General features: G+C 31.8%; 1 protein-coding gene across 2 annotated transcripts in view; it reads left to right on the top strand.

Annotated features, from left to right (window-relative positions):
* scn5lab (sodium channel, voltage gated, type V-like, alpha b) overlaps window positions 1-12356 on the top strand; it is a 131912-nt gene that overhangs the window by 27162 nt on the left and 92394 nt on the right. Inside the window, exons 4-5 of one of the 2 annotated variants that reach the window (XM_052596544.1) lie at window positions 7688-7777; window positions 9651-9779. In XM_052596544.1, the coding sequence (XP_052452504.1) occupies window positions 7688-7777; window positions 9651-9779 (219 nt within the window). Of the gene's footprint in view, window positions 1-7687; window positions 7778-9332; window positions 9780-12356 lie in introns of those variants that run through there. The other variant, XM_052596543.1, reaches the window with a different exon arrangement.

The raw sequence follows: 12356 nt of genomic DNA, 5'->3' as shown, positions 1-12356 counted from the left end.
TTAATTTAACTTGAATAACAAAAAAGAGAGCGAGAGAGAGAGAGAGAGAAATACATATATAAAAAATACAATAAATTTGCTAAAACTTTAGCTAAAATTGAAATTAAAATTAAAAATCTAAAAATAAAAACTAATCCAGAATATATATATATTAACCTGAATCAGTGGCGTAGCCAGGGGAGGGGCCATGGGGGCACTGGCCCCTCCTGAAAACTGATTGGCCCCTCACTGTGCCCCCACATTTCTACTTGTCTGTCACTCACAAATTCAAATTATAATCTTTCAGTTTAGTAAATAACTCATGATTGAGTCGCGATGCTTCTCAACGAGGACCAAGAATAGCGAGCTGCTGTTTTCCAAAAAAAAAGCACCTATTTTAAATAGCTGATGTTTTTCGATTAGCGAGTTGTTGCAGTGCAAGAAGTGTTTGGTACTAACGTTAACGTCTTTCGGTGTTAGACAGACCAGGTTCGATGACGATGTTATCTCCTAGAGCAGACCAAGATGCTAATCATTATATTTACTATGCTCCTCTGATGCTGAATTTAAAAGGGGTTTACTGCGTTACGATTTCGGCCGAACGAGCCGATAAAGGCAACAACGCAATTTAAAGCAATGGTTTTAAAAAAACTATAATAGCAATTCTAATAAAGTCATTATTGAATCATGCAGTCGATTAGCGACTTTTTTCACTCAAGTGAGGTGACGAAACAAATCGTGTAATGTTTATCTAACGCTCCACACTTGAGACTTTTTTTTTTAAAAAGTCTATATGGGTGAGACACATGCAGAGGTGGGTAGTAACATTTACTTCGTTACATTTACTTGAGTAATTTTTCGGGGTAACTAATACTTTTCGGAGTATATTTAAAAATGGGTACTTTATACTCTTACTTGAGTAAATTTTTTGGGAAAAATCTGTACTTTTACTTCGTTACTGTGAGCGACGCACCTCTCGTTACTTTATCTTAATGCAATAAATGTTATAAATGCTTCAGTTTATTCCAAACGCGCCGTCTATTTTTCTCTGGGCAATGAGCGATGCCCATTCGCGAATGATTCATTCTTTTGAGTCAATTCTGTTCAAAGGCTTGATCAAACCAATTGGCAAACGAGTGAATTGGTTCATGAATCAGTTTGAAGGAGTCGTTCAGTTCCCTGCCGCGTGCGCTGAGCGTCTGAAGTGGTTCACTCAGAGTTGTAACGTTTATCATCAGCAGCGTTGAAAACGTGGCTATGGAACTGCACTGAATTGAAAGCAAATCTGCAAAGGCTATTATTTGCTTGCGATGGAGATCCTTATTAGATGAACACCGCGTGTGCTGTCTACTGTTTAACAGGTAATAACTTGGGCTACATTCGATTACAGTACACGATACCACTGTGACATTAGTTTGTTGTACGTGTGTGGCTTATAACAGAGGGGAGTCAAGTTGAATGCAGCTTCCAAAAGACAAAAAATAGCCGATTAAGATTTTATTATTTTTAATACAATCACACCGGTGCGAGTACGTTCAGCAAGTCATATCATCAGCTGCTAAATTCAGATCTGTGGTCGCTTGCTGGCGCTGAGCCAGAGATAGACGTGTTTTTACAGCGCTGCGCTATATAACCAATCACACACGATTCTTTTGAATGCAATGACCAATCAGAGGTGTTCCGATGAGTCATCGCTGAAATGCCGGTGCTTCCTTCACTCGCTCGCTGACTGAATACCTCTTTCTGGCGAATCCTCTCGTCAGAAACAACAAAGTGCAGATGTGTGTACGAATCTATAATTAAGATATTGATTTCACAGTGTTAACAGTTTCAGTGATTTTAATGGGAGTTTCTGAGAGTGATTGCAATCTAGACTGTCAGTGAAAATTATCTTTAATAATGTAAATGTTATTTGCTCTCTTTCTGAACAATGAAAGATTAGTAGCAATATTTATATCACATTATATTAAATGTGAATTTAACATTGAAAGTTAAAGTCAGTCGTATTAAAAATATGTTATGGCATGAAACCTATATCTGTTACTTAAGTAAACAGACAGGGTTTTATAATAAATTGGAGTAAAGGCTGATGAAATATATACATTTACACACGCACACATACATTACATACATTTATCTATATATCTAAATAAAAATAGGCTCCGTATATATGACCTAAAGTAACTAGTAACTAACTACTTGAGTAGATTTTTTTATCCGATACTCTTTTACTCTTACTCAAGTAACTATTCAAGACTAGTACTTTTACTTTTACTTGAGTAAATATTTCTAGAATTACTTTTACTTTTACTTGAGTAAAGTTTTTGGGTACTCTACCCACCTCTGGACACATGCAAAAACATCGGTTTTTTTACTGGTCAATTTTGAGATTTTGGCCTGTTTGTCTTCAGTAACATGTCTTCTTTCAGACTTGTGGTGAAAAAAAAAAGTCCAAAATACACATATAGGTCTTTATTTTTCTACACCTTTAGTCTATTTGCGTCTGTAGATTCCTAATAAATTCAGTTGGCGTTCTAAATCACCATGGTGCTCCGCGATTGCTGTCTGCCCCTGCAAAGCTCTCTCTCCCTCCCTTCACAGAAGTTATTGACAAAACGTCATTTGATGACACCCAGAAACATTCTCAAAAAAATCAAACATAATTATTTAATGCATGATTAAATAGCAAAATAAATAACTAATACTAAAACAACACTGGACTAATTAAGCTATTCTAAACTGTTTTATAGGATCCACATATTTTACATGTTAAATTAAAGCTACCTTTTTGAACAAGTAGCTTTCTAACAAAGTATGGAAATATGATATTTTTAAATCAAAATGCTCAAGATTAATTAGCCTTGACATAAGTAGATTTTGTTTATTCATCAATGCAAATTTACTGCAACTGCTGCTATGCAAATTGAATGGGATGTGGATAATAAACAAAAACATTATGAAATTATATTAAATTTATATTAGTTATATTAATTAATTAATTGTGTATTTATTTCTATGAATTATTAATGTTATTCTGCATTTATATAAATAAGGCTATTATATATATATATTATATAAGGCTATTATAAATAAATTATATTATTATTATTTGTGAGTTGTACACTATTCATACATTGGATTATTTTATTTATTACAGTTTTTCTTTCACTTTTGTAAAGTGAAAAGTTAATACAAATTGTATTTGATTTTTTTTTTTATTTAGAGCAGTGAATAACTGCTATTAAAATATAATAGGGTATCACTGTTTATTACTGATTTTAAAGGTTACTGAACTCTTGAAATGATTTGGATATACAGTTCAAACAACACAAGATTGGCCCCTCTGTATTAATCGTGGCCCCTCTTGTGCCCCCCAGTTGAAAAAATCCTAGAATCGCCCCTGACCTGAATGATACTAAAGTAACACTGTTCCAGACTCCTGTGCAATGTGACACAATCCCTGCCAATCAGAATACATTTGACGTATAGTGTCCAACCAATCAGATTCCACGGTGGGCGGGGCTTCTCAGTGCAATGCTGCAGAATCAGAACTGAGCAACAGAACTCCCCTCACTGTAATATCACATCACCTCTAAGACACAGTGTTACTGTAAACCAACTATCGACACTTTTGTGTCGACTTTTGCGAGAGAAACACCTGGAACAGAGTTGCATGTTGACAGCGGTACAGTAGAATAGCGATCAGCTGCTATGCCACGAGTGAAGCTCTGCTCCAACAAAGCCAAGTTCAGATGGCTGTGCTTTTATCCCCGAGCACTTCTGCTAAAAATATGATGCGGTGTTCGGAGAGACGGAGCTGGTGGACATGTGCTCTTGAGCGGCTGATAAGCAGGTGAAGAGGGTAGCGCTGGAGGTGTTTCTCTGCTCGACTGCGCCTCCGCTTCACCTCACACCCAGACGCCTGATATCAGCGTAAGTGGAGCCTCGTCGGAGATAAAGCTGACGTACCGTCTAACACAGGACCCCCATCCCAAAATACAGATGTGACCCACAGCCACAAAACCAGTCGTATGGGTCGGTTTTACAAAATTGAGATTTGAGCATCATATGGAAGCTGAATAAATACGTTTTCCATTGATGGACAATATTTGTCTGAGAAACAACTATTTTAAAATCTGGAATCTATGGGAGTGAAAAAAAAAAATCAAAATATGGAGAAAAATAATCAAATTAATTCTTAGCAATAAACTTAATTAAAAATTAAGTTTTGATATTTTTATAGTAGGAAATTTACTAAATATTATTACTTAAAATCCTAATTATTTTAGGCATAAAATATATAATCTAATGATTATATATTTAGTATATTTATTATTATTATTATTATATTGTATATTTATTTAAAATGTTTTTATTATTTAATTTTATCTTAATCATTCTTTTACTTTTATTGGTTTATATTAATCTATTTATTTTAATTTGTATTGTTTCTTTATTTTATTCTGATTATTATTTATTTTAAATTACATTTACATTTTACATTTACATAATTTTAATTATTGTTATTTTTTCTAATTTATATGATTTATTTGTATTGTTTTTATTTAATTAACCTCTTTTTATTGCTCATTGCTTTTTATTCTTATAATTGTTTAATTTTATTATTTTTTATTATTTATTTTATTCCTATTATTATTTATTTATTTTAAATTATTTATTTTTAATTAGCCATTTTTTTATTATATTTATTTATATTAATCCATTTATATATTTATTTACTTATTTATTAATTCATTTTAAATATTTTAGTTATTTATTTTAAATAACTTGTTATTATTTACTGACTTTATTCTATTTTTTTCCATTTTCATTATGTATTTATTTCTACTTTATTATTCATTTAATTAAAGTAGTTATTTAATTAGTTTAATTTTATTTTCCTATTCTTATTTTCCTCTAAACTTTGAAGTCTGACACAGATGCTAGCAGAAGTGACGGCTCATATGTGTTTGTGCGATGCATTCGATCGGTTCAGGCGCCCACACAGACGACACAGATCCGTGCTAAATGCAGATTTCCCGGGAGAGTCGAGCCAGGAAACATGTTTGATTAAGCAGCAGCACAAGAGCACATTCATGCGACGTCTCAAGTGATTGAGCTCATTACTAAAGTCTGAGAATCAGGCGGCGATCGAAAGCTGCGTATCAGAGAAAGAAGCGTCCCCGGATGACATGGAGACTCCGGAGGATTTTCCCAGAGCTGTTGTTGTATATCGCAGGCCTTTGATTGTCACAAACAGTGCGTTCGGAAGATGGAAAGTTTCCAGTGACAAGAAATGTATCTCTTCACACTGAAAGTGCCAGCCTCAGCCAATCAGATCATGTTGAATATACAGCATCAGGATTTTGTACCAATGAGATTTCACTGTGGGCGGAGCTACACAGCACAGCAATACGGAAATATAAACCAAACACCACTTCTCAAATACAAATTAAATAAGTATATATATATATATATATATATATATATATATATATATATATATATATATATATATATATATATATATAATATTTTAAAAACATGTTTTAAATTTTATAATATTTTGTATTTAAGTATATATCTTTTAAAATTATTATATTTTTATTTTTTATATTTATTTATATATTTTTTTAAATAATTGAATTAACAGTAGAAAGAGATTGCATGTATGAACTGTATTATTTATTAATTTTATTATTTATTTTACTATGTATATAGTAAGAAAAATAAATACATAAACACAAAACAAAATCAAATAATAATAATAATAATAATTTTGTAAATAATAAAATAGCATATATATATATATATATATATATATATATATATATATATATATATATATATATATATATATATATATATATAGTAAATAAATAAACAGATTAAAATATGAATAAAATAACAGATTTAATGTAGATTAAAACATAGAAATTATAGATAAAAAAAAAGTTTTATTAAATTAATACACATAAAATGGTCCAGACCATAATTACGATAATAACTACGACTTGTAAATGCTGTATATAATTTCCAATAATTATCCCCTTAACTGGAAATGTCCGATTATACTGGATATTTAGTATTTATCATAAAATTCCCAAACTTATCGTTCCCATGTCAGATCCGGGCTATATTCTCCTGTAGCTTTTCTGATGTTCTTTTTCCGTTCATTGTTCTCCATCACGACTCGCTCTGGAAAAGGGAATAATACATTTATAGGACTAAAGAACGAATCTTTAACCTTTTAACCATAATTGCACTCATTACTGTCCATTTAAAAGCCATTGAGTGGAGATTGTCCACAAGGTGAAACTGAGACGCTCTGTCTATCAATCCATCAGCATCAGAAATAAAACGAGAAAGCATCTAAAGACCGTTCACAGGGAACAGTTCATTTAACGGCGAGGTGCTATAAAGCGCTGTGGGCATAATTAGTGTGAATTACATTCATACACGGACGCTTAAAGTATACGAAGACCAAAATAAAACATGGTAGGAGTTGTTCATTAAAAACACTGTATTTCCAGTCCTCAACTGTAATTTTCAGCGTCATGTGGAAGAAAAAGCGTCTGTCATTTACTGATACGAGCTTTTAGTCCTTCACACCCCTGCATTAAAACCCTGTAATCAAGCCCTGTCTGAAAACATCCATCATCATGATGTATATGATGCATTTGATGGAGAGAGTTTTCTAGGATCTTTATACTTTATACGTAATGACCTGTTCATTAAATAATCACTTACAGAGTTTGGAGAACAAAATAATATCACAATACTCTCATATTAATATCTTCTTTATTTCAGTTTTATTTTGAGTTATTCTAGTACATCAAGTGAAACTAAATAAAAACTAGAAATGTTTAAGATTAAATAAAGTAATTTAATTAAAAAAAAAAAAAAAAAAAAAAAAATATATATATATATATATATATATATATTAGTAACATTGTTTTATTTAAATACATATATTTAAAAAATCCAAACAAATATAAAAAAATAAAAATACAGCAAAATTATTACATTTATTAATAATATTAAATATTAAATGTATATATAGTGAGAGATACAGAAACATAAAAAAGGAAAATAATAAAAAACATAAAAATTTATACAACTTTAACAAAAATTTAAATGAAAGCAAAATAGAAAATCTATTGAAAATAGAAACAAATTCTAAATACTCATAAAAATATAATTCTAAATGTTAATTAATTTCTAAATATTACTTGTAAAAATTCCAAATACATATTTGTTTATTTTTAATAATAATAATAATAATAATAATAATAATAATAATAATAATGTTAATTATCATGATTAAAACATAAAAAAAAATATTTTTATAACTATAATAAGTACATAATAAGTACATAACATCAAAGATAGTTTCTTCCAAAACAGAAAAAATTTTCATAAAAAAATTAATCAAAACAAAGTTAATCATTAGTCAGACAATAAGAACTATGAGATGAATGTGGAGCAGCTGTGATTGTTTGATGAGAAATGTTTTTTGAGTTTTTTGAGACATTATTATTTTTTTGAGACATTATTAATTATTAGGAAATCATTTATTCAGGAGAAACGTCTGAGAAGCTAAAGTCTTCATTTACTCTCCATGTGATCCCATTATAAGCTTGTTTTATTTTCTTTTAAAAATTATTTTTTTAAAGAAAAACAAAACGTTGTCCTTAACCAGTTCTACGTTATTCAGTCTTTTCATCATGTGCACTATTTTGACCAACTGCTGCTTCATGGCCATGTCTGAACCAGCGCAGTGGGCCAAATACGTCGAGTGAGTATCGCTCTCATCCTCTTCCTCCTCTTCCTGTCTTAGTGTACTGACCTCTGACCTCTGACCTCTGGAATGTGCCCTATTTGTTCTGATGTAAAGCTCTGACAGGTGTTTGTTGGCTTGTCAACCTCGATTAGCAAGTAAGTTAACGATCTGACGGGATCTCTTGGATGTCATGACATAAACCAGCGCCGGGAAGATTCATTAAAGGGAATGTTGTCAAAGAATAAAAAGTGGGATCTCTCTCTCTCTCTCTCTCTCTCTCTCTCTCTCTCTCTCTCTCTCTGTCTCTGTGGTGTATTCCTGCTCTTCTTCAGCTCATGTATCTCCGTGTCTCTCTGTCGTGTGTTTGCCGCGCTCTCGGTTTACTCATCCTCCGGTCGTCTGTCTGTCGGTTGATCTGTTTGTCTGTCTCTGGGTTTGTCTGTCCATCATCTGCAGCTTCAGTAAGGGCCGCAGCACTCCGGCAGAAGTCAGCCCATGCGTACGTACATCCCACCGGATAGAGAGGATTTATCCCATGTTTGTGACCTGCAGTGTAAGTGACTGTAGGAGACGAGGCATGTGCTCGTAGAGAAGCACGCAGACCTTTAATGAAGACCGGCATCGGTCTCGGGACGCTCTGAAACCAGCGTCTGATATCTTCATGTCAGGAGATGTTGAAGCACGTGGCATGCAAAGACAACACTGTTTCTGAAACCAGTGAGAAGTCGTACCTCTCAGCACTTATGAAGGCAAACCCTAAGATATAGACATCAGATTATAGCGATACAATAAACACACTTTAATTACACTTACAAATTTGTGAAAATTTCATTTTAATTTTTGTTAAAATTTTAGTAATTTTGTTATGCGGTTTTGTAATTTCATTATTTTCATTTATACATTTGTAAATAATTTCATTTAATTATAAATAATTACACATTTTAATTTAAATACAAATTATAAACAAATAATTTAATCTCAAAACTTTAAAATAAATATTATTTTATTTTTATTTAATCTAATAACAGTTCATTTTTAATTAATGAAAATAGTTTTATTAGCTTTTGGTAGTTGTTTAAATATATTCGTACATTTTAAATAAATTAATTATAAACTTATAATTATAATTAATAATTAAACATTATTATTTATAAATTAATAACTTCATTTATAATTACTTAATTTAATTAATACTAAAATTATTATAAAAAATATTAATTTAATTAATAATTGAATACTAATTTATTTAAATAATTGTATGTACTATTTTATCTTTTATTTCACTTAATATGAGTTAATTGCAATTAACAAAAAATATTTTAATAATTTTAGTTAACAATAAGAACACACACACACACACACACACACACACAAACAGACACACATATAAACGATAAAATGACTATATGTGTGTGTGTGTGTGTGTGTGTGTGAATTCTGTGTGGGCCTGTTTGTGAAAACGAAAGAGATGCTGTTTAAAAAAAAAAGAGGCAGATTTGAAAAAGCACATTGATTGCACGAGTCTCAGATGTGATGAGAGGTACGATACAAACCAGAAGGAGATCTACTCACAAATACACTGAGCTGAGTCAAACTAGGAAGAGAAAGATGAGAAGAGAAACACTCCCGAATGCTGCATCTCTCACCCGGCCTCCATCCGCTGGGTTTTAATGTGCATCCAGCCGTTCATCACGGAGCGACTCGCTGTCATTCATGTCACAGGGGCTGCTGGACTGTGAATGTGCTTTTCATTTCCTCTCAACTCCATGTCTGTGTCCCGTCTCCGTTCATCCTCTCTGTATGTCACCCGTGGGGCTTTCCGGGTCTTGTCTTTGATTCATCACGGTCTGAATCTCTGTCCATCCCTCCGTTTCTCTCTTCCGCTCAGGTACACGTTCACTGGCATCTACACGTTTGAGTCGTTGATAAAGATCCTGGCGCGGGGTTTCTGCATCGGCCCCTTCACCTTCCTGAGGGACCCCTGGAACTGGCTGGACTTCAGCGTGATTGTTATGGCGTAAGTTATCATTCTGTGGATTTCAGTCAAATCAGTGACTCCTGTGACCCCTTCATGTGTGATTAGAGCCCCAAAACAGAAAGGGAATACACTAGCAGCTTATGAGTGAAAACTGTTCGAATCCTACGAATGACACCCTAAATACAATAAGACAAAAAAAAAAAAAAAAATGATTATATTTTATTTAATTCACTATTTTATTTAAAAATAAACATAACAACATTATTACACTATAAAAAATATATAATATTTTTTTAAAGTTTAGGTTATTAGAGTATGGTTTATAATAAAATACTGTTTCAGTCTTTACTTCAAAATTGAATCTTTAATTAAGTGATTTTCTAGCAATTTCTGAATAATTATTGTTTTGTGAAATTACTCTGAATGACTCACTAAAATAATCTTTTTTAGAAAACTGTCGGTATTTACTGTGCATTAAACCCTAAAAACAAGAGAATTTATTTAAAAAAAAGAGGAATAATTATAATTTAATGAAAATAATTTTACTTAATTCAGCTTTAAACTGTAAAAAAAAAAAAAAAAAAAAAATATATATATATATATATATATATATATATATATATAATGTAAAAAATTAGTGGAGTATGGTTTTGAATAAATGTCATGTTTAATTAGATGTGTCACTTTCCATTTATTTATTATTTGTTAAATTTACTGAAATCTGATTTTTTATTGTATGAATGTACTTTAGATGAGACCCTAAAAATAACAAATAAATGATTTAAAAACCTTTAAATATTATTGTATCTGTTATTTAATAAATTATAATGTAAAGTACTATTTCAGTCTTTCTAAATTTCACTTTTAATTCAGTTTGTCTGTTTTTTCGTAATTATTTGTGAAGTTTATTAGAAATTTCTAAATTCAAAAAAAAAAAAAAAAAATCCTAACAATTATTTTAATACACTACGCAATCGAAAACGACAACATTATTAGCTGTTAGAAGAAAAAAAAAATCATTAAATTGTGATATTTTTCGATGACCACATATAACATTGATGATGATGATGATTTTAGTGATTGCTTAGGACTCTGTGGAGATAATGAAGCAATAAAGGCGCTGTTGTTATTTTCAATAGGCTGTAATAATCTAATCTCAGCTGCTTGACTTGAGCTGGGAAGGGCAGCAGGTCTGTATTTGTGATTAATTGTTACGAGCGCTTACCCCGTCCTCGACCCCAATCCCAAAACACGCGTCGCCATAGCAACAGAGGAGAGCGTGGATGCAGGTGCATCCCTGGAGTCACAGCATCATACGAATGTGTCACCGAGTGCCGTTCACATCCAATAATATCATTCTCACCTCGGTTACTGGCTCGATCACTTACAAAGAAAGTTAAAAATCCTGAAATATCCTGGGGAATTAAAAGTGTATAAGGGTTTAAAGAAAAGAAAAAAAATATTTCCCGAAACACATATTCAGCATTGCATCACAGGAATAAATTACATTTTTAAATACATTACAATAGAAAACAGTGATTTTAGACTGTAAAAATATTTTACTTATTTTACAGATCAAATAAATTCAGTTTCTTTCAAAGATTTCTAAAATAAAAAAAAATAAAAATAAAAAAAAATCTGCAGGTACTTTTTAATACACAGGACTTGGGATGAAGTTGAGAGTTCATACGGTTAAACGAATTCACTCATCAGCTGAGTCATTCTTGTGCTTACTGTACATTATTTGCTAAACACCCACAAACCTGATTAGCACATTTAGTTCAGTGAATCATGAGTCAAATAAACAGCGTGACTGATGAATGATCTCTTTTGTTAGAAAACACTAATTAAACAACTTTCTCCTAAAGTGCTAAAGTTTACTTCTTTCTTTCTCGTTTTGTTCTGCTGGTGATGTTGAAACTGTTAATAATAACCACAGTTTCTTCCACTTAATTCTTAAATGATTCAACGTCAGCTCAACAAAAATAATTTATGCATCTTACGACAGCATTTAAAGGGACAGTTCACCCATTAATGTACAAATTCTTGTAATTTACTTACCCTCAAGATTTTACACACCTATATGAGTTTCTTTCTTCTGCTGGACACAAAAAAAGATTTTGAAGAATGTTAGTAAACAAAACTTTAACGGTAGCCATTGACTTTCATAGTATCGTCCCCGCTACTATAGAAGTCAATGGCTACCGTCAACTCCGTCTGGTTTCCAAAACCTCACTTTTATGTTCCACACAAGAAACTAACTTACACAGGTTTGAAAAACTTAAGGATGAATAAATAATAAAAGAATGAAATTTTTAGGTGTACTGTCCCTTTAAAAACCTGAATTTCTGTCTAAATCTCAGCGGTTTGAGACGAATCTCAGTGAGCCACGCCGTGATGAAGTGCTTATTTCGCGTTGGCCTTTATGGCTTTATTTTTCAAGCTTTAACAGGCCACTTGTCCTTGAACTGGATGTCTCAGAGACGTCAGTAAATCACGGGTGTATTTGGATGTGGAAAGCAATGCGAGCCGCTGCTCCTGACGTCATTAAAGTAAGACGAATGACGGCCAATGCTAATAAATCATACTTAACAGTCAATGCCAATTCCTATAGAA

Source organism: Carassius gibelio, chromosome B24 (genome assembly GCF_023724105.1).
Source record: "Carassius gibelio isolate Cgi1373 ecotype wild population from Czech Republic chromosome B24, carGib1.2-hapl.c, whole genome shotgun sequence".
Classification (NCBI taxonomy): Eukaryota; Metazoa; Chordata; class Actinopteri; order Cypriniformes; family Cyprinidae; genus Carassius; species Carassius gibelio.
Note: the sequence above shows the minus strand (reverse complement) of the source record. Positions and strands in the feature narration are given on the sequence as shown.